At 36.4% G+C, this 23,336-nt stretch overlaps 1 protein-coding gene across 1 annotated transcript in view; it reads right to left on the reverse strand.

The window, feature by feature from the left end:
* DLG2 (discs large MAGUK scaffold protein 2) overlaps positions 1-23,336 on the reverse strand; it is a 1,005,691-nt gene that overhangs the window by 260,001 nt on the left and 722,354 nt on the right. The window contains exons 15-16 of the mRNA XM_085306235.1: positions 21,447-21,588; positions 6,341-6,496 (exon numbers count right to left, since the gene is read on the reverse strand). Of these exons, the coding sequence (XP_085162361.1) occupies positions 6,341-6,496; positions 21,447-21,588 (298 nt within the window). The remainder of the gene's footprint in view (positions 1-6,340; positions 6,497-21,446; positions 21,589-23,336) is intronic.

A 23,336-nucleotide genomic window follows, 5' to 3' on the forward strand; every position in this document is an offset into this window, starting at 1 on the left:
GCTGAAAAGCAGTATCCTTTTTCTTTGATTAACTATAGCAGTTTGATCAGGAATCATTTACTTTAAGAAAAATGAACACTTGAGTCAGGTTTAAAAAAGAAATCATATGAAACTGTTCCAAATTTTTAATTTGGTAATTAAAAAATGATAAAGTTATGGAAAAAAAAAAAAAAAAAAAAGAAAACTCAATGAATTTGTAACATTTCCAACAGATCCTACATAATACGAAGGCTGAGGCTGAAAAGCAGTATCCTTTTTCTTTGATTAACTATAGCAGTTTGATCAGGAATCATTTACTTTAAGAAAAATGAACACTTGAGTCAGGTTTAAAAAAGAAATCATATGAAACTGTTCCAAATTTTTAATTTGGTAATTAAAAAATGATAAAGTTATGGAAAAAAAAAAAAGAAAAGGATAAAACTCAATGAATTTGTAACATTTCCAACAGATCCTAAATAATTTAGGAATCTCAAGGGTCTGATTCACAAGCAGTGACAATCTACACTGAGACAGCCCAGTTGTGGAGAGTTAATCAACACTGTTCACGCTGATTTTGTTTTGTCTTTTAACATAAACCCATGAAATAAATGTTGCAGTTCTGGAGCTGCGTCAGAAGCAGCATAACCCACCCAGGCATGATGGGGTTGCTGGATGTATCCGGACTGCATCTTTTTAGCCCTGCAACATATGCTGTTCCCACGTGTGAGTCAAGGCCTCCAAGCCAATTTTTAGAAATGTCTAAGTGCTAGAGTTAAAGAGGTACTTGAACTTCTGAAGATGCAGCTTTGGACTATGGTACCCACATGTCTAATTCCCACTGAAATCAGTAACTGCAAGAGGACTCAATATTCATCAGTGTGAACAGCAGTATCCAAGTCAGCCCCTATGGTGACCAGTCTAAGCTGTTAAATTGCTCTGGTATTGCTTTATGCTCCTTAGTGCTCCTCTGAATGCCTAAACATATATAGATAAACCCCAAAGTTGCTTCTCAAAAAGAGATTCTTTACCGTATGCACTCCATTTGTCTCCACTTGGATTCTGTAAGATGCAGATCTATCCAAAAACTGTTTCTAAGGGAAAACTACATATTTGCCCCATTTCTGGGTTTAAATATTTTGACTCATTTGCCCCAACCAGAATCATTTCCAATTTTGCAATCACCATTTGAAAACTTCTCATAAAATAAGTATATGAAGATGATTAAAAAGGGAAAGTTTATTTTAAATTCAAGAAAGGCGGCTGTGTTTATCTAGGGCAAGTTACAGACTGAATTTCACAAACATTACATTTTTTACTGCTTGCTTGATAGGTCCCATCTTCAGGTTGTCAGGCATTTCAAAAAGCTTGAAATATGGCTAGATGTGTTTTTGGAGATATAATTATCATATCAAATAAGTGGGATTGAAAAGGGGAAGAAGGGTACTCTTGTACAATGTGAATTTCAATAACGACGATAGGAGCTCCACCGGAAGGCACCCTTGCCACACGCAAGTACAGTTATATGCATCATTTTGACAATAAACCTGTTTCTGGAAGCATATTGTAAAGTGAAAAAGCAGCATGGATATTAAAAAATGAGAAACRACACTATAAAAATAAGTACCAGAGAGGTCCACTGTTCACACCTATTGCTTTTAGAAGTGCAGTTACCTTAGCTTCCTGGTAGGAACAGTGGAAAGGGTTTGGCACCTTCTCACTCTTGTCCCTTCACTGCCTATGGASGGACCCCAGGGATCCCTAAAATTAAGTGAGATGATCATACGCAAAAATGCTTAACATTGCAGACATGCATACTGGATTGCAGGGCTCCTCCTGTGCTCGTGTGGGAGTTGTGGGAGTTCATCCACAAGCAGCCCCATTAATCAATTATCAAGATTCTGGACATGATGGATTCTTTATCCATATGTATCATATAAATTTAAGCGCTTCTATTTTTCAGCAATTTTATTTGTCTAGTTCTTTAGATTTACACAATGCTGAGTTAACACTGAATATGTATGAAAATATCACGCTGTTTTCCTCAAGAGATTTTACTCTAAAGCCCTGTGCCAGTATTGTCTTCTCTTTCTAATTCCCACTGGTAAAAAGCTGGTGACGGCCCCAAGAAATTACCTCATTAACCTCATTCATCAAATGCCTTAATTCAGAAAAAAATATTAAATAATAACACAAATTGCTTCTAATATTAGGATGCAAATGTCTCAGATGTCRTTAGTTTTTAGAGTAGCTCTATGAGATCATTATGAAATCCATTTTAGAGACTGGGAAAATAAAGTACAAAATAATTAACTACCTTGCCTAAGACACTGCAGATCACAGTCTGAGCCAGGACTTGAGCTAGCTTCAAGACACTAACCTTGGTTTAAAAAGCAAGTCAAGTAATCCCAACCCAGGCACCCAAACACCACAGGGAAGACCAGCAAATTCACAAAAGCTAGACTTAAGTTGAACAAGATTTAACATATTTGTACTTTCTGGGAGGGATCACATTCCCAAACTTTTCTCTCATGACTATGAAGTATAAAACCCTACCCTTAGTTCCTCCACCTATATGAAATCAAAATTATGGATGGAATCACAAAGCTTTGTGATCAAAGGTTTAAATAAAAAACCAAACACCTATGAAAAGAGATCTCATAAATCAACAATATTGGAASTGCTCTTTAGCAAAAACTGTACTAGCAAATAGAGTGCCAAAAAGATTTCAGTGAAGGCAGGGAAGCCACAAATAAAGAACTCTAGGCAGAACTGATTTTTAAAATATTTTAAATATTTTAAAATAGATCTATGCAATGGTGAATGTGACTGATATTCTCAGTGCAAAGGTTGGGAACACACTTCTTGTTACATAACTGAGCAACAAAGTCTCTTGTTTGTAGAAAAAGTGTTATATWTCTGTGAGGTGCAATTTTCTTTTGCTGACATTAATCCTCTAATAATACATTAATTATCATTAATAGCAGAGGCCAGGATATGAATAGCTTGCATCTTTTCCCACTTGGCTCTAAGGAAAACTTACTACTTTCAAATTCTGGTTTTACATTGTGGTACACAGACATAGCTAATAGTTAATATCAATTCACATGAAATGATAATTCTATCTAGAAACAAATTACTTTTATCTTAAAATGGGAGGATATTGTCCTAGACTTCCAAAGCTCTCAGAAGTGGAGACAGACCATCATAAAAACAAGGGTTATAAACTTGAATTTATTATAGACAAATAGGGCTCTGGCCTATGAATTCTTTGCCTATTAAGTTAGTGAGCCTTGACAAAGCCATCATCTGAGGTCTAGCTGACAAATTGTCTGGAGCAGTGATTTGAAGGGTGTTGCCTGTCTTACAAGCATTTCAATTTTGAGGAGAACGTGGCATCATGTTCCTCTTCCTCTGGAAGAGCTACTTGTTAATCCAGATTTTTTGGAGCTCACCAGCAGATTCTCGGCACTGGAGCACGTAGATACTGCAATGATGGCAGTTACCGAAATAAGCAGATCCCTGGCCCTTCCTCCCCAGATATGAGACTGACAAGTTATGATGAAAAAAGAATCCTCTCTAAGAAGCCTGTGGGAAGACAGGGATGATTTTATATTTGACTGGAGAGCAAGAAAGTTTATAATTTGGAGGAAGAGTGCTTTGAGGAATTCAAGTGAAGAAACAGAGACCTTTCCAAACACTTGATCAATATTTGGAGGATTTCTTTGAAGCACGAGTTTCCAAGAAATAGAGACAGCAGTATCACACCTCTGGATTTAGGACAAACCTCTTCTTCTGGAATAGCTGTTCCAAAGTGTTCAGCAAAGCAACTTGAGATTCAGGGACAAATATTCAGAGCAATGCAGCCCTGACAGATGTTACCTTTGTGAAACTGGGGGCTGAGTGCAATGAACACTTCTGAAAAGCTGGCTACTTGTTTTAGGGCTTAAATGGGATTAATACTTTTCTAAAATCTATTGCCAAACTGCAAATACTAAGTCCATTTGGAAATCTGATCCTGGTATATTTTATAAAGCTGTCATTTTCTTCACCAAAGGTATTTGGTGAAAAGTGTTTCAGATATCTTCCTCCACAGTCAGCTACACAAAGAGTCCGAGAGAAAAGACGACAGTTTGCTGTCTGAATGCTATTTCACAGTGGGAAGAAAGTACAGATTACAGCAATCAGTTGCTACTATCTCAGCATGGAGAAGAGAACAGCATTCAACCATGAGTTAAGTTTTTTGTCATCTTTTATACCAGTTTTTGCTGGTCCATTGAACTAAATGAACTAGTAAAATATACAGGGACTAGAGCTTGATTTTATTCCAGTCTGAAATGAAGAAAAATACAATCCTGTCTTTAAAGAAAACTCTTAACTGACACCCAGCAGAACAAAATCCAGCTTTTTAAATTCTGATCTCAGGTCATCAAAYGTCTGATGACCAAGTATTCAATAAATGACACAGTAAAGCAAAAGGAGGTAGAGAATTATAYCTTCAGGTGGCAAAAATGGCCTAGTTCTACTAACTCTCTCGAGCTCCACTGCCTATTGGCATCCCAGCAGCTGGTCTGCAGGAGGTACCCTTAATGGATCACTCCTTTCCTCACCCTGTCTCCTTAAATCTGATAGCCCTCTCCTTGGAGACTGCCCTCCTTTTTTGACCATTTTTTCAGCAAGAAATTGCACGTGTCTGTGGTTAGCAAGCCACAGTCTAATTCTCAGTGTTCTGAATATACATCACACATTCCCTTAGAAGCACAAATTCTCCTAGAATTGCCCACGGCCACAGATTCCCTAAACCTACTTGTTCTACTCTCAGGTTCAGGTTGATTTCTCTCTTTCTAATAGGACCTTTATAGAAGTGAGAGTTAAAAGGGGGATTTTTTTTTATAATCTTTTCTGTATTCTGTCTCTAAACACATAGAAACATTGTGATGATTAAAAATAAATTATGTGTACTCTGTACTAAAAGGTCTGAAGTCATTTTATTGCTTTTTGGCTAGTTATTTCCTTGAAGCCTGTAATTTCRGAGACATTCAAATATTATGGATAGATCCGTAAGTTCCACGTTTGGAATTATTTATACCTTTAAAAAAACGCTGCCTGTCTCATTGTTTTTCACTGTCATGAGTAGCTAGATTAATTGCATGTTTCGGTGATTAAGCATTTTAAGAAATATTAGAAGCCCACACTTTCTAATAAATTGACATACATTCTAATAAACTGACAACTTCTATGTGGTCTCACCACATCTGTTGAATTCTTCATTATTATTTGGCTTATTGCTTTTTAAATTCAGCTTTCTATTTCATAGCACTGCAATGCYTTTTGCAGATGTTTTTTTAATTCCTGAGGTTTCTTGCCTAGCATTGTATCCTACGTTAATTTACCTTTTTCTTTCCACTTACACACTTCTCTCCTCTTCCCACAGTACTMTTTTCTTCTAAAAGTGCTTTCTGTGATAAATGTCTATGATCAAAGCTCCAAATACAATTACTTTTCTCCTGTTATTGAATATAAAAGACCATAGTTTTTCTCCCTTGTGAAGTATTTTGACAAAGGAAGCACACAAAAAGTGGAAGCACTAAACGCCTTGCTGCAAACTTGGGGATAACTCTTCCTCTGTCCCTCAAGTCCCRTGTGCTAATAGTTTACTACTATCATAATAGACTACTGAAGTATAGCAGGGTTATACTAGTGTTCAGTTTTGGATAGTATATTTTCCTTGATTAAATATTTCTCAGGGGGTAAATAACAGATAATATTTTATGGCAATGTCTTTTCATGACTTCAGTTATGGAAATGTTCATCATTTTAGGTTTTACTAACTGTCCTCTTAGAGCACAGCTAATCTGGAGAATGGTAAACTTTAGATGTACTCTCAGCCATGACTTGATGAGGGAGGTGATTATTTTTTTGCTCAATTTCTTCTGAATGGCTTAGAGAGTTACCCTGTAAATCCAAAGATGCCCAGTGAACAAAGCAGGCACAAAACAGAAATAAAGTGATTGAATCAAACCCAGTTATTACAGCTTTCAGTGAAGCCTTAGTCATTTTTCACACTTCCAGATATACAAATACTGAATTAAGTTGTAAAATGTGTTACATAYGATGTGACCTATTTTAGAGTACCATTCCCATGGATTAAAACATTGCCTGTATTCATCACTGGATTTTGGATGACCAAAAATCATATACTGAGGCAGCATATATCTTCCAGTAGCGCAGAAGTGAAAGCGTGGTTAAAAACAAGCACAAGCTTTAGAATAGGAAGATCTCTTAGTGAGGATGTGCGCTWTGAGATAAAGTGACCCTCATGCATGCAAAAACAGAGGAGGTGAGGAAGAAGCGCATGCAGTACCTGGTGATCTCAGAGTCAGGGAGCAGGCCTACGTGGTAGTGGGGATAGGGAGCTGTAAGAAGGAAGCTTTTGTCACACTCGACAGGGGAATAATGCCTAGGAGAAGGTGGTTTATCACACAGTTTGTTCACAGTGCTGTAAACAGGTTCAGGAGGCCTGGTGATACAGAGACAAGAGTAAAAAGATCAGGTGCATGTTAGTGGCCGAGAACATAGAGATAACACAGCAACCAGAGTTTAAAAGCATGCATAGAAAATATCGGTCAAGAACTTTTCAGTAGAGCTTTTCTGACAAGTAAAGTGTGCTGTTAACAGAAACATYAGAATTTGTATTACAGAGAATTACAGCATACAAGCAACTGCATAAAAGGATATATGTAAGTTCCCTGACTTACACGAAGTGTGGCTCTCAAAGGGAGTATCTTATCTCTAAAGTTCAAAGATGAATTTTTTCAAATACTCTGTTTTTTTTAACCTAACTTAATGTTACTTCTGCACAGATTTCCATGACCTTAATAACTTCAGCATTGCRTATGTTAATACTTAGAAGAAATCTTGAAGCTTACTTCTTCTAAACAGGTCCTTTTTTCCCATTAGTTTAAGATAAAGATGCAGTATAGATTAATTTTTAAAACAATATACTTCTGACCATGTGAGGTGAGGTTTTGTAAGTGAAGCTGTGGTCAAGGTGAGCCATATCCAGTAACAACACCATATATATAGTAACAAACTCTGTAATCAATTAATTTCATTGGAAGGCAATTAATTTCAGGAGTTCTTTGCTCTCTTTTCAGATCCACTGTTCAATATCTGATTATGGAGACCACATCCCACGTAGCTAACACCGTTGACAAGACTACTGCAATCGCCCTTGCACTGCTGCTCCAATTTAAGGCCAACGTCCTGCAAAGCTAGGTATCAGAAATAAGATCCTGAAAACAATGCTGACAGGTCTCTAGCATTTCACTTCTGTCCCTTAGTTCGGGGCATGAAAGCCACCCAAAGACCAACCCCCTGGGAGAAGCAATACTTACCACAAATCTCCCARAGAGTCTCTTGGGGAGAGGGGAAGCGGGAAGCAGCCTTTAATACTGCCAGAGAGCCACAGGGGCCAGCCAGCAAACGGTTTTGAAAAAAACGCACCACACCTGTACATTTCCCCTCCTGCAACTTCTCCAACTACTGTGTGGGCCCCAGCAGATACTTCTGGGCTTACTGACAGAGTAAAATTTGACTCATATAATTTCCAGAAGTTTCTGCTCTAGGGGTGCCAAAAAGGAATTGGTGTCATATCCTACCTTCTGCCAGAAGATCCAGTATATACCACTGTCTTTAATCACTGCAATACAGCATTATTTCAGAAATAAAACCTTATTTCAGAAACTCAAAAATAGCAAGAAGCCAAGCAGTTAATGAAACAGTTTTGGTTCTTCTGGCTATACTATGCCTCACTTGGGTATGGTTTTCCCTACGATTTTCACAGGAACCAGAATTTATTATGGTAGTGGCTGCAAGGGCAGATATATAAAACACAAAACTAACCCTTTGTTGTTAGTTTCTGGTTTTGTCCTTTGGGGGAAAAGCAGTAGCTGCTTTATCTAAAATATTAGTCTCACTTAATAACATTATTCTGAGATATCTGACATATTTCTGATTTGAGAACTGTCTCTGCCTGACTTTCCCAGGGAAAAACTTACAGTTGAAAAAAAAAGCGCAATTTAAGATAACTAAGTATCAAAACAGCAAATTTGTCACTCATTTTATTATAAAGCATTTGGTTAAACATTTAGTTTACCCCTTTAAAATACACTTAAGGTAATAATTCTTTTATATTTCACATTTGTTTCATATTTCACAGTTGTTTCAGAGTGGTGGGTTGAATAATTTATGTACTAAATCAATGCTGCCTGTAATATCAAGAATCCAGAGGGGGAAAAAAAAACATTTCTCTTATTGTATTTTAGACTATAATACTGCCTTTTATTCCCTCAAGAATTATTTTTGCTTCTCAGCAGTATGTTAAAGAACAAGTGCAAATATCAAATACAAAGGGTACCTACTAGGAAATTTGAAGGAATTCTGCCCCAGTGCAGAAACATGAATATAAACTACAGATTTTCCTTTCGCTTAAAATACTAACCAGCTCACAATCAGCTTGGTACAACAGACAAGTTATTTATCTCCTCTGAGTCTACATAATATGAGATTGTTGCTACTCCTTGAATGTATCCTAAATGCTCAAACTATACTGAGCTGTCAGTGACCATCCAGCCTTGTTCTGAGACAGGCACTATGCCGCAGAGACCCACAGAAAGGAGTAACTGCTATGAACTGCCAGCTGCAACCTGCTTCAGAGAGCAGAATGAAGATACATGTTTAGCATTTGGTAAGATATTTAAATCGAATTAGTCATTCAAATCTAAGTACAAACAAAATGTCTCATAAAGCCCAGCAAATTTCAAAATATCTAGTAGTTTTCACTCCTTTCAGTATTGCTGGATGGTAGGATAACAGAAAATTGGAATGTACTTTTAGCTTTTCTCAAGTCAGAGCACTTATGTGATATAACGCAAGTGACACTGTGATCTAGCTGACGTACCCTCTGTAACCCAGTCGAAAAGATTTAAGTTCAAGAGAAGGAATTCAAACTTCTTGTCTTTTTGATGCTTGGACTCTTTGCTTGGAAAAACACTCAGGGCATTAGGTAATTCCAATTATGATTGTACTTCTTGTATGGTCTCGGTCCCATGAACTGGACTGAGATCATCATATTCACCTATTTACCATCAGATGTCGTTCCGGTCATTAAGATGAGGTCATTAAGATGAAGTCATTAATATCATGGTCTGAAAATGGCTCTTTAAACACCTTGATACCACTCAGTCTTATGGCCTGCTGAATGCTAATACTACCAATTGCATAGCTGGACCCTGACTGCATGTTGAATTGGCTCAGAAAAGCAATGGAACATAACTAACTGCTAATGTAACATCTTATTTAGTAGATCTGCTCCTCAAACTGTTTGTTTGTTCATTTCTTTTTTACGAGGTAAAACATACATTTTTCTATTTATCTGGAGCCAAAACTAAACTCTGTGATAAATGAAAATAGCAGCTACAACATCTAGATGGACCAGAATAATTAATTTAGCATGACCATCAGGCATAGAATAGCACAGGAAAGGCAACAGAAAACGTAAGTAGTAGCGCAGCTTTGCCTGAGCGTGTTACAGTAGATAATTCAATCACAGGCTAGATAACAAACTCGCTCAATGCCACTGGGTTAGTATTCTAACTAGTAGCATGAACAGCAGATATTCATAGATGATTTCCTAGATTAAAAAATAGAAAGTTAGAATTGTTAATCAACATACCCCCAACTGCAATGAGGCAAGATTTCTACAGAAAGGTATAATAGCTAATTGGTGGAAAAGTTAACAGTAACGGTGGGAGATAGAAGAATGATCCAWATCCGCTTTTATTTGTTTGAATTACTTCACAACAGATGGTGTAAGCAATGTAAAAATTCCTAGCTGTTTGTATTCTTTCTTCTTCTGTGTTTGGACCATCACTGTGGGGTTTTTTTTAGGCTGGCTTTATTTCACAATGGAAGTTAGGAGAAAATGGCATTATTAAAACTGTTCTTTCCTCATTATAATGTGAGGTCCTCAATTTAACTTTTTTATTGTAGAATTCTGTTTGGTAGGGTTTAGTTGCCAACACAATGCACATTAAATGTTAACAGTTTCATTTCTTGGATTTTAAAACCTTYTATGATATGGAAGGAAACCAGCTAAGCTCTCACAACATATTGAGTCTGAGGAACTGTAGCCAGGAAATGCTAAATTCTGAGATAAAATAAAGCTCAGAAAGCTACAAGTTTCCAACTATTAATTTTGCAATTTTTAATTTTATTCAAGTTCAATAAAGAAGACTAAGACATTAGCATTGCTAACACAATGTTGTTAGCAAGTGTAAAAGGAACTTTCTTTAAAAGTACATCACTATTAAAAAAAAAGCCAGTGGCAATTTAATACGAATGAAGTCTTCCAGTTCATTAGAAGCAATGATTTGCAATATATGTCCTTTGACTTTTAGCTTTTTATTCTTATGACCTGCGAGGAGAACCATAAATCTTACTAATCAATAGATTTATTTAAATTTGCAAGTTAATTTTATTTCAGGGGTTATGTACTGGGAACTGAAATAAGATCCAAACACTCATATCACATGTTCATTTCAACTTAAAAAAAAAGACAGAGAAGTAGTGCGGAGAGATTCAAGAAAATACCAGAAGTGTATTGTCCTAGTTCTTTTTGGAAATCCTCCTGTAATCAATAATTTGTCAGCTTTTCCATTATTAATGTCTATTTTCACGAGCCTCAAAGGCTACTATAATTGCAAAATACAGACTTAAGAAGATAGCAATATATTAGTACTGTAATGAATAAAGAGGATGCCTCACTCCTGTTAAGAAAGCTATTTTAAATGTTGATATTTCTTAAGGTTCTCAAGTGAAATGCCTTAGAGGAAGTGATAAGTAGTGGTAAGTATAAATTAGGACTTTTAATATTCTATACCTAAACTTGTAGCGACAGATGTTATTTGCAATCTGACAAAATAAAGCATTAGGAAACAAAATGACTGCTTAATTTGAAAAACAAAACAAAACAAAACAAAACAAAAAAACCCCACAGTATTGATTCTCTGTTGCAGTAGGGGAAAAAAGGCTGTTTCACATAAGAACACTGTGACTATCAGACTAAACGCCCATCTACAGCTGTATCTGTTCTCCAACAGCGACATTGTGACATTTAGACAACAGGATCCTTCCTCATTCGGATTCTAGCAATTGGTAAATCAGTGTCCACACAAAACAGAAACAAAATCTAAGCAAACTGTGTTTAATGAGCCTATTCCCACGAACTTGTGCACTCATCCTCATCCCCATTTTAGATTTTATATTCCTAGGCATCACAACACCTTGTGTCAGAGTCCTACAAATTAATCAAGTGACATATCCATAATCTCTGCCTTTACGTATTGCAAGCCTGTTATCTGGCAGCACGTTGGCAGCACAGAGTAACATTTCAAAAACTTTTATATTCTTGCATTTTAACCTTGGCACTGTATGGAATACCTCCTGTATTCCTCTGTATACTTACAGAAAATGTAAGTAGCTCTTGCCTGTTCAGTTCTCCACGACATATGTACTTTTGTAGATCTGTTACATCCATCTCTGTCATCTCCTTTCTAAACTGGAATTATTGGTTATTTAGCTCCACCTGGAAACTGGGACACACCCTGACCATCTCCAACGCCCTTTGCTGTAGCTTTTGCCAGCTCTCTCCATGCAGTATTCAAGACTTAGCTGCACCATCAAGTCATACAGGAAAACATCATTATATTTTGTACTCTTTTCCTTTCCTATCAGATCCATTTTTTCTTTGACCCTTTTGGCTGCTCTGCAGTACTGAGCTGACATTTTCACAGAACTAATGAAAATTATCCCAAGGTGTCTCTCCTGAGTGATTACAGCTACTTAAGAGCTCATGTCCACGGATATGCACAACATGTACTTAGGCTTACTTTTCCCTGAGTGTTTTATTAAACATTACTTATCCTTACTTATCCTGGTGTGTATTTGACTAACAAACCTATCACCTCATTTCAAAACTCTTCACCCAAGCCTTAAGTTGGATTTCCAAATTTGAATTTTGTTAAAAGTGGTAAGTATTAAGTAGTTTCCACTGGACACATTAAATAGTCAAATGCCTGTTACTTGGGGATCTCTGACCAGCCCGATTAAATATGTATAGGTTACTCAGAACATAATAGAGAGTTTGGTGACATGATGCTAACTACCTTTTTGCTTTAACTTGGGAGAGTAATTCCAGTTAAGACACTAATCAAAATAATTTGGTGAAAAGAAATTGAATCTTATCTTTTTCTTAAGAAAATTATTTAAAATTTGTAAATTTTAAGAATTAGCTTAAGACAGTGTTTGTGTACGGAATACATGGAATATGAAATAGTTATTTAGCAAATTCACGCTTCATTGAAGGGAACAAATAATAATATAGGGCTAAGAAATACAACTATGAATTTTTTTCTGAAAAGCTGATGACAGAGTTCTACAAGTAGACATCATTAGATGGCAGCATAACTAAATACTGTTAAATCATATATCACCAAGGATCCAAGTTAAGGTTGTATAGGCAAACTATTTTTTATTCTTTTAACTGAACATTTAATGTGTAACTTGGTTAAGTTTTATTTATTTATTTATTTATTTGATACGGAGGTTGAAAAAAGTAAATCGAGAAAGAAATTCCATTATGTAACAATATATTGTAATCAGTATACTCATCAGCAGAGTTGCAAACTTAAGAGCAACAGCATCAGATAAGCACCATGTGAACTGATGTGGTATAACCAGTAGCAGCATTAAGTTGTCATCTTCTAGGTGGATGAGCAGTCCAGATGAAGGACAACAACAGGCTGCCAGCAGGGATCAGGTGCAYGTCATGCAAACCCCAGAAATCTTGGGTTTCCTCTTTCTGCTTCCCTGGAGAGGGACGGCCTTAGCCTGATTCTCTTAGCACCTTGTCAGTTCATTTTCCTGCCTACTCTTTTTTTCTTTTTTTTTTTTTTCCTTGCTCTGGTCTTTTGGCACAATTATTCATTATACTGAACCCCAAATTTCATCGTCTGAAGGAGCACCGCTTAAGTTCAGCATCCCTGATATCCATTCCTCTTCTCCAGGCCATTTTTCTCCATTGCTTCTTCATGATTCTTCATCTCTTTTTATTTATTTTCTCCCTTGCCCTACACTCCACTTCCAAATCCAAGTTTTGTTGCCCAATAAATATCTGCATTCTCTTCTTGTGATTTCCATTCTTACACAACCAGTGGCAAATTCTCATGCATCTTCGCAGCCAGTCTCACCATAATTCCTTGCCAAATATACTTCCTCTACTCTTCCAATCTCTTTAGTGTTCAAATCTGACTGAACTAAGCATTCAGAGCACAGAAKAGAATCACTCCTCGTTGTGTTTCTATGTCAGAAAGGGCTGGAAGAAATAGTACAGGGAAAAACTGGCTTTTGCCATATAATGCTGTGCTCAGTCATGCYGACTTTTTTAAACAATCTAGTCACTATTGTGAAGTTATAAGAAGCTTTGATAGACTGCRTCATAAGGACAGAATCTTAGAGTTTTACTGCAAAAAATAACATATTTTGGAGGATATGTGAATTGCAGTTTTTCCAAAGGCTTATATTTGTTGGTGTTTGGATAGATTTTCCCAAAGGAAGTAGAAATATATAGATTCAAGCTCATTGCTCCCAGATTTCAACATCCTGATGGTAAGCATGGAGATAGTACAGTACTTGAAATAAAAGATTGCCATAATTTTTAACATGAACTAAGCCATATAATTCTCCCTGACTTTACTCCTTAAGTGACTGAGCTAATATATTTAAAATAAATGTTGTGTAATTTGATAATAACAGTGGTTAATTAAAATTACTTTTAAAATAATATATATATAATATAATTTATGTTAAATTTTAAAACTACACAAAACATGCAACTTTTTCTGTTCCCAGATAAACAAATCTAGTCTGAGGTAAAATATGAGCATGAAAATATTAACTTGAACAATTATGTCTGCCAAAGTTACAAGTGATTTAATGTGAAGAATAAGTAAGAGGCATTATCAACTTCCCCATATTCCAATATATAATTCACCTCCTTTAAGGCATAAGTGACATACTGAGTTTAGGTTAGACAAAAGTGATATGATTGTTGAGAGCTCATAATTACTTGTCATATTCGTATAACTGAATCAACATACTTCTAATTATCTTTTATTCATCATCTGTATAGCAACATTGGGTCAAAAATATGGTGTAAAATTCACCATTTGAAAACAGTGCCTACAGTACTCACTGATCTTTTTCATCTAGGAAATATATTCTGTTCCTTCACAAAAACCTACAGGAAATGCAGCTTGCTCCTTTCAGGAAAATATACTTTTTCACAACACGCAGAGCATCTTTTCAATAGTTGATCTAAGTCAACTCATTAAAGATCCCAAAGGAGCAGTTTTCAAAGCTCATACTAAAATCTGAAGTTCTTTTTTCCTTATTTGTTGACTCAACAAAAGCCAAACATTGTCAGAAAACTGTTATTGATATAATATGCAAAACATTATATTAGTTGAAATGTTTCAATCAAGAATAATCAAATCTATAATCAATGCAACTTTAAGGGTGTTCCTACAAAATGTCCTTCTCAASCCAGCCAGCAGTTTATGTGAGTAAACAAGGAACAGCTGAAGAATGCTACATTTAATATAGGGAAAAAAATCCCCTTAGACWTCAGTTAAATGGTTCTCCTCTTTTTTCCTCCAGTCTCCAGCACCTCCTCCTCCAGAAAATGTTATTTCCAAAGATACATTTAAAAGAAATCAAACATGCTTTCCAGAGCAAAACAGATAACTCAGAGAGCTTTTTCTTCTATGAATCTTTAATATCTAGTCAGTGTTAAATGTTAAAGTGATTTTTTTATCAGCTGAATAGTTTGATGTTACCATTTTCTGAAGTTAGAAAGGAAGTAAAAAATCAACATGGTAGTTTATTTTTATGGATCTTTCGCATATGTTGTTCATGAAAGCCAGAAAGAATGAACTACGGGATTTTAGAGTATAATTTCAGGTTTTCTGTAAAAAAGGAAGTCTGACATATGCTAAATAGTGACTTCTCTCTCAGCTCTAWTAGTAATGACTATTCCACAAAAATGCTAGGACAAACAGATCATTTTTTTTCTCCCTAATATCACAGAAAAGTTGGTTGGAAGGTATCTCTGGAAGTTATCTAGATTAACCTTTTGCCTGAAGCAGGATTATTGCCATATTAAATCAGGCCAGACATGATTTTATCTAACCAAATCTTAAAAATCTCAAAGGATGGTGATTTCATAACCCTTTTGAACAACCCACACCCATGCTACCTCACCCCCCTGGTGACATTTTTTTCCTTCTTAAATTCCAATCAGGACCCCCAAAAACACAGTTTGTGGCTATTGGACCCTTTTATCTCATTTGGCACCACTAAGAAGAGTTTGGCTTCATCATGTTTGTAGCCAAGTAGTTGTAGAGTGCTCTCAGATTGTCCTTTAGTCTCTTCTTGCCAACGTTAAACAAGCCTCAGATTCCTCAGCATCTCTGTAACCTCCATGTGATCTAGGACTTTGAGCATCTGTTGGACTCTCTCCTGTTTTTCCACATCCCCCTTGAACAGGAAGAAGAGTGGGAATTGGTCACACTATTTCAGACCATACTTTCCCTTTATCTGCTGGCCATGCTCCTCTTAATGTATGTGGTTTACCAGACTGGCAACAAAAGTGTGCTGCTGGGTTTGTACTCAGCTTGGCATCTGCTGTAACCTCCAGACCTTTCCAACGAAGCTGCTATTTAGACGTTTGTTTCACATCCTGTACTGACTTATGGGGCTGTTCCACCCCAGGTGCAGAACTCCAYAGAGTTCTGCTTCATGAGGTTTCTCTTGACCTAGTCTTAAAGCTCTGCCATTCGTCATGTCAGTCACTCCCTCTTAATTTAGAGTCATTCACAAAGTTGCTCGGAGTGCATTCTGTGTCATGATCTACRTCATCAGTGAAGATATTCAAATGATATCCAGGGTATTCTGAGGTCCTCTGCTTACCACTGGCCACCTGATAGATGTCAAGTGATGATCATTACCCTTTGAACCTAATGGTGCAGTCAGTTCCCAATCCAGTCTCTTCTTTCAGACTATTTTCAGCTTTTAAATGAGAGCACTGTGGGAAACTGTACAAAAGCCTTACTAACGTCTGCTGTTGCATGCAAGAGGGATGTGCTCCAAACATACACATACTAGGATAAAAACACTGCAGTAGGCTGTAGCYGCGCTGAGGGCAGACTAATGAGCAAAGTAGCTGTGCATAGTCCAGGAGACACCCAAAAGAGTATCCAGCAGGAATCCAAAATGTACCTTTTTTCAGCTTTTCCTAATGTTCAGATGAGAGGCTGCTGGAGGAGTTTTATAGAGAGTTCCCTGTGTCCTGCAGCGCATGTTACAGATCTGCCTGCTCTGCCTACAGAAGAGGAATAAAAGAACCTGAAACGCCAGTGCATTCGGTGCATATGGGAGTTAGCAGTGAAGAGGTGTTGCCACGTGTCCTGCAGCAAATCGTGGGTGCATCTCTGTAGGAGATACGGCAAGAGCCAGGGATGCCTTCGGATGCAGGGGTGTTTTAGCTCAGGAAAGAAGCATTCCCTCATAAGGCAGCCTCTGTGCTAGCAAGCAGCAGTGGCACTAGCCAGTGGATTGCAGCCACTGCCCTCCCCTCATCCACACAGCCGGTCGTTTCAGCATGAAAGGCAATCAGGTTGGTCAAGCGGCTCATGATTTGCTTTTAGTAAGTCTATGTTGACTATTCCAATTATCTTCTTAACTTTTAAAAGCTTATAGCATAAATGCAATTGCATGTGAAGACTGTGGCAAAGAAGATGTTGAGAACTTCAGATTCTTCCATATTGTCTGTCATTAGATTCTCTCTCCCATTCATCAGTGGACCCAAATTTTCCTTTTCCTTTTTCAGCTGGCACACCTGTAGAATCACTTTTTGCTACCCTTTAGGACATCTGTAAGTCTTAACTCCAGCCAATCAGCTTTCTGATTTTAACATTAAACATCCAAGCAACACTGGCCTATGTCTTTTAGTGTCATTCATCCAGAAGCAATTTACCTACCCAAGAAGACCTTCTGTTGTATCTTTTTGTTCAACAGAATGGCTCCTTCCTGAGTTCTCAATAAGTTTTCTTTAGAAATTATCCATCTTTCCTGGACCTGTGCCTCTACGACAGCGTCCCAAAAGATTTTGCTTAGTAAATCTCCCCAAAAGCTGAAWTTTTCTCTTGTGAAGTCTACAGTCTTAACTTGCTGATTATCTTCCCAGACTTCCTTTGAATCCTGAACTGAACCARCTCATGGTCACTCTGACCCTAACTGCTCTCTATCACCACATTTGCCACCAGTTTTCCCTTTAGTAATCAGTAGATCAAACAGAAAATTACTCCTGTTTATCTCATTGAGCATTTTCATTAGGAAATCATTACCAATGCAGCAAAGGAATCTCCTGGATTGTCTGCACACCACCATCTTACTGAAAAAACAATTTAAATAAGGACTTACTGGARGAATGTGATGATTGTATTGATAACCTTCATAAAAAATACAAGAAGATAAAGCTTCCATCGTCAGTGATTTTAAAATGAATTCAACARAACCAAAGCAAATTATACCCTTCACTGACAGCATTTTGGACCAATAAGAAATTCAACCTAAATAAGCTCAATTATTAAACAATAACATTCAACATCATTAAAACTTGTGATTCAGGACAATTTTTGGTCACTTTTTACCCCTTGCTCTGGTTGAGTTATTTTTTCTCTATATTTTATTAAGTAAAAGATGTAAAGATTTTTTTTAATCTTCAGATTCAATATCAGATCAAATAATCAAAAAATACAAATTTTCATCAGCTGAAACATATTTTTGTTGTGGARAAGAAAAACAGTATTCAAATTTAAAAAATCTTGAATTGAAAAAGATAAAAACAAAAAAGCAAGGGAGAGTGGATAAATTATGCCACATGTTCAATCATTTAAACTTTACAGATAAATTCATTACAGTAAGTAACTTAAAATAAAGTTTGTCACCAGCTTCTCTCAAGTCACATGTACAATGAATTTTAATATTGCAAATGCCTCTTATACTGGAGAAGTTACTGTTCCAAATATTTTTAGCTAGCACAAATGAAATTTGTCAGAAGTGTTGTCATATTATGACTGCATGGGTAATAAATTTCCCTATGTGATCACCATGTACATTAGCTCTGAAAACCTATTACAGTAAGAAAGAGGTAGTTTTAATGGAAAGCACTGCAGTAGTTAGCAGTCTTTTTAATTATAAAATATTATGTGAGGAAACCTAATTATAAATGATATATCAAGGGATCTATAGGGTGCACTAGAATTATCAATATGATAATTAACTTCCCAGAAGATTTTAAATATTTCTAAACTGGTCAGCACCAAAGACTTTCCAAATACCTTGCATTTAAAAGGCAGACTCATCAGTAAATCCTACAGCATTGCACAGAGTGCAACCAGTTTATAGCTGTGAAAATCACTGTAAGGATTAACTACAGGATTTTCAATACTGCTCAATTTCCTAAACCTCCTACTTAACTCAGTATGCCATAGTTAGCTACACGGGTATTTAAAAAAAAAAAGGCTCATCCTCATTCAAGGATTAAATGTTGTGTTTCTGAAGGTAAGAGCTTCTCTACAATGGAAGTCAGAGGGGAAACCTGGCCTCTTGGCTCATGTTCAGGTGTCCCTCAGACAGGGCTGACAATTGTATGTTCAGTGAGGAAATCTGATGGCAAGAAGTGTAATTTTTTATTAATATCCCATTATACTCATTTTATCTTTGTGTTTTTGTATTCTAGCAATCAGCATAGAATATAAGGAATTAACATTAATATTAAATTCACAGTAACCTCTTCCTTTTCAACAGGTATAAATAAATGCCTGTTTAGAACTATAAGATTTTAGTTTGATTAGCTCAGTCATACTCAGAGTCTGCCCCGATTACTTGACATTTTTATTTCTGCCAGTGCAATATGCCTGCCATAGAAAGTCACATTTGTGGAAAAATTCAGCTTCTCAGGTTAGTAGTGCCAATATTACACAGCACTTTGGGTATCAGACTTTCATCACAAAACATACATTCTGAAAATTTAAATAGCAAAAACACCACAGAGAGCAGTATTCATGGATATGCATGCTTTGCTGAGTATTCATTCTTCCCAGGTAACACAAAATGGACGGAGTTTTGTATGAATACCTCAGYTGAGAATAGGGCTGTGTCAGTATTTGAGTTTACTATTAGGAGATAAAACAACAAATGAATTTATTTTAAAACAAAATAAAAAATTGGGAGAGGAAAGCATTCTCCTTCCTAAAAAGATCAAAAAGACAGTAATTTGTTTCAATATATCTCCTACAGCATTCTTGAAGGAGGTACGCTTTGTCTTAGATACCTTCCCAACCAAGAGGATAGAAGTGTTACTACCTTTTCTTCTATTTTACTATTTCTTTTTAGTGGAACTAATTAGTAAGTTAAAATCAACTACATGAAATGTAAAGAAACACAGGACCATATAAGTATACTTCTGCAGTACCTTGCAGTTCTTCTAACTTAATTGGCCTCTTAGGCTCAATGTAGTTTTTTTCTTCTTTAGAATTACTTCTTCCACGTTCCACAGCTTCTTGGTCTCCTTAGCTATCATCTACTTTTGAGGTTGCATTTTTTTGTTGTTTTTAAATCTTGTCAATCCTTTTTCRGTAATGATGATGCTGAAGTCTCATCACAAAATGACAGTATTCATCCTACAAGCTTACTTACAAAACCTTCATCACTGTAACCTAGGGTTTACATTAGTGTTCTTTCTATACACACACATTTTAGAAATTATGAGATTAGTACTAACCTATGCAAAGCCTTGATGCACAATTTAATGACATCATTGGTTTAACTATTAATTAAAAAATGTACCTTGCTATAACCCTTTGAAGAAAAATTCAACCTAAAGGAATGTCTCACAAACTGAAGGAAAGCACCTGGTTTCACATCCTCAATCAAAACAAAGGAGAAATTTCTTTATCTAAGCCAGGGTTGCAAGGTGTGGTTTACAGACATTTATGTCCTGATTAAAAACTGTATCATGATTTAGTTATTCTGAATATGTCTGATCCAACAAGTCAAGCAGCTTGAGATCTTAGTCATAAGGAACAAGAAAAATTAAATGCAAATTAGTAGGTTACGAAGCTGATGAATACATAAATGGATGAGATTCTTTGGCCTGAGATACCCTGTAGGCCTGGTTAGGTGATCAGAATAGCCTCTTTCTAGCTTTAAACACAACCAATCTATAAATACTGAAGTGTAGAAAAAATTAAATGTATTATTTCCTGTTGCACCAGACATTATACTGAGAGCTGATTTCACAAATGTAACAACTGTTGCCTTCCAAGTGAATGGCAGCTCTCTTCAAACAAAAAGGATAAATGTAAACTGTCTCATGAATGACRTTCAGTGTTCATATAACACAAGGCATAAAAGAACCCTCCCAGCATTTCCCTCTTTGTTTTTTATAATTGGAAACCAACTAAATGGATAAAATTCTGCTACCTTACTTCCACATAGTAGGTTGAATCCTTTGGGGAATGTAAGAAGAAAGGAATAGAAGGGGTTTCTAGGGTCATTTTATTCAGTCTTTTCCTACTGCAGATAATCAGATCAAATAATCCCTTTTATGAAGGTATCAAGTGTCATTGTATATGCAGTTTTCTTTTTACCTCCATACTCTCAAAGAAAGCTGCTCCATACTATAATTACTCTAATGGTTAAGATTTTTTTTCCAGCTTCCCACCAAAATTTATTCACAGCCTGCTTATATAAATTTTCCATTTTTCCGTATTATTTACTTTTCACAGCATTTATCCTTCAGTATATGTACACAAAGCAATTACATCCTATTTCAGCTTTGTTTTCACTAAACTAAACAAGCCAGCCCTTTCAAGGCACACTGTCAGGAACAGGTACAAACTCATGTATAGTCACTCCACCCATACATGCAGTTAGCCAGATGAGTCACTCATCCTAAAATCTTCTAGCTGTGCTAGTAAGGAATTACTGCAGCTACCACACCTGTTAAGAAGCATAATATTTTGCTCAATCTCAGCATTGCTCTAATGCAACCATGTTGTTTAAAAACTAGTGCAGGATGGCATCCAGATATCATGGACCTCAGGTTATCATTCATCTCTGATCTTTCTTTTAGCTGTCCTCATAGTGGTAACAGTTCCATTTCATCTTCCTTCGAACATGGGTGACAACAGCTATATGTCGTACTCTATCTGAGTGCAGTAATTGTTTTAACTAGGTTCTTTGCAGTCGTCATGAAAGATAACAAATAAAGAAAAGCATCTGACCTGGTGTAGTCATCCTCCACWAGCATGTGCTTTGGAATGGGTGAGTATCTTCCTGGTGAGATTGGGGCCAGAGATGCCTTGTACTCTAAGGTGCCATTGTTTCCAGAAGTGAGTATATGATTTTCCATTGGTGGAGAATAAGCTGATGGTAAGAACAAGCATTTCATGTTAGTCACATTCATGTTTGATTAGGTCACACCAACATCATTTTCAGTGAAGTACCAACACTGTGCTTATTGCAGTACATAACACCAAAACAGTCTACGTCTGAGACAGCTTAAAACTTAACAAGGCAATAAAAGAATGAACAGCTGGAATTTTCCTGAATAATAATAATAATAATAATAATAATTAATTATTATTATGTTGCTAACTCATTTTACAGAGACTGAATCTTTACAGGGGATCTGAATAAGAAAGAATAGTCTGGGAGAGAGGAAACAAAGATTTTCTTCATTTAGGACTGACTAAATGATGGAAATGCAGGTCGGAAAAAGTGAAATGAAAAGTATAGTCATCATTTTGGCTCCAGCATACTTCAGTGGGAATAATACTGTAAGAGCTTAATGCAGGATCAGAGCARGAATTTTTGGTATGGCAAGGATTATGTATGGTGAATATTTAAAGCTGTGATATATTAAAGGTGCCAAATTCCTAATAAAATTGAAATTTCAGTACCAACATAGAYGGCATCATCATTCAGATCTCAGTAAATCTGGATATAAAACAGAAAGCAGATTCAAATGCTATACATATAATGATTCATAATGACAACTACAGGACTATGTGTCTAATTTTATATTGCGTCTGCAGGTTTTGTTGTTGTTTGTCTGTCTTTTGCCATTCTCGAGTTACTGGGGATATTATTATTACTGGAGAGATGCAGTAACAGTTCTATTCAAATCTCCAGTTAATGTAATTAAAAAGGAAATGATAAATAGGAAAAATAAAGACACATGCATCTGCAGTGAGCTATGATCAATTTTCTCATGAGAAATAACATATTTAAACTTTCTAGTCTTACTTTTAGTCTTTCTTTCAGATGCTTAGATACAGAATGTTTCAAAAAAAATATCTCTATGGGGAAAGGCTACTASCCACTCTGCAATATTCTGAACATGCAGGTATAATGAAAGATTTCTGGGGGATGAATGAATCTCTATGTACCAACATCCTGGGATGGGTTACTGCATATCTTTTTAACCCTTATGCTCTCTCTAGAATTGCTTCCATCTTCTCATATGCTGCTGATCTATAATCTGACATAGTAAACCACACTGTTTTAGAGCACCTATATTATTATTTTAGAAAGCATTGTAATGCAGAAGATGATTGGGTGCGAACATTTAGTTGTTTTACTTCTCAAGCTTTGCTAAGGATCCAGACCAGACTGTTGCTGAACAATCATGCCATCTGTTGTAACATTTGCTAAGTAAATAGGTAACCTCAGCACAGTTGAGTATATCGCCTGATGTGCATGTTACAAAACCTTCCCTTCTGTTTTATGGAATAGTCTGAATAAGGAGGATTATGGATAGTCATCTCTGACTTCAGCTTTGTCAGTCCACAGTTGAGCAACACTATGTGGAAGTGCAGAGCAATTTAATCTCTGTTTATTTACTGGGGAAAAGCTGCCTTTTCCAGTCTTTCCTTGCCTTCCTGGCCTTAAGTGTCCCTAGTATTATTGGCAGATGGTCTAACTGGATATGGATCAGTTGCTGATGCTCCTGTCACAAGTTAAAATGCCATCCAGCTGTTAGATGTTGGCAGCTGGTCCCAGCTGGTAGTGGAACCCCAGTCAGACAGAGTTTAAACATCAACTAAATGAAGGAAGGGAGTTCCAGTAATAAACTGGTCAGACTTGCAAGCACTGGGGGAACAGGGAGCTGC

The sequence above is a fragment of the Rhea americana genome, unplaced genomic scaffold (assembly GCF_003343005.1).
Source record: "Rhea americana isolate MKP2758 unplaced genomic scaffold, rheAme1 scaffold_235, whole genome shotgun sequence".
Classification (NCBI taxonomy): Eukaryota; Metazoa; Chordata; class Aves; order Rheiformes; family Rheidae; genus Rhea; species Rhea americana.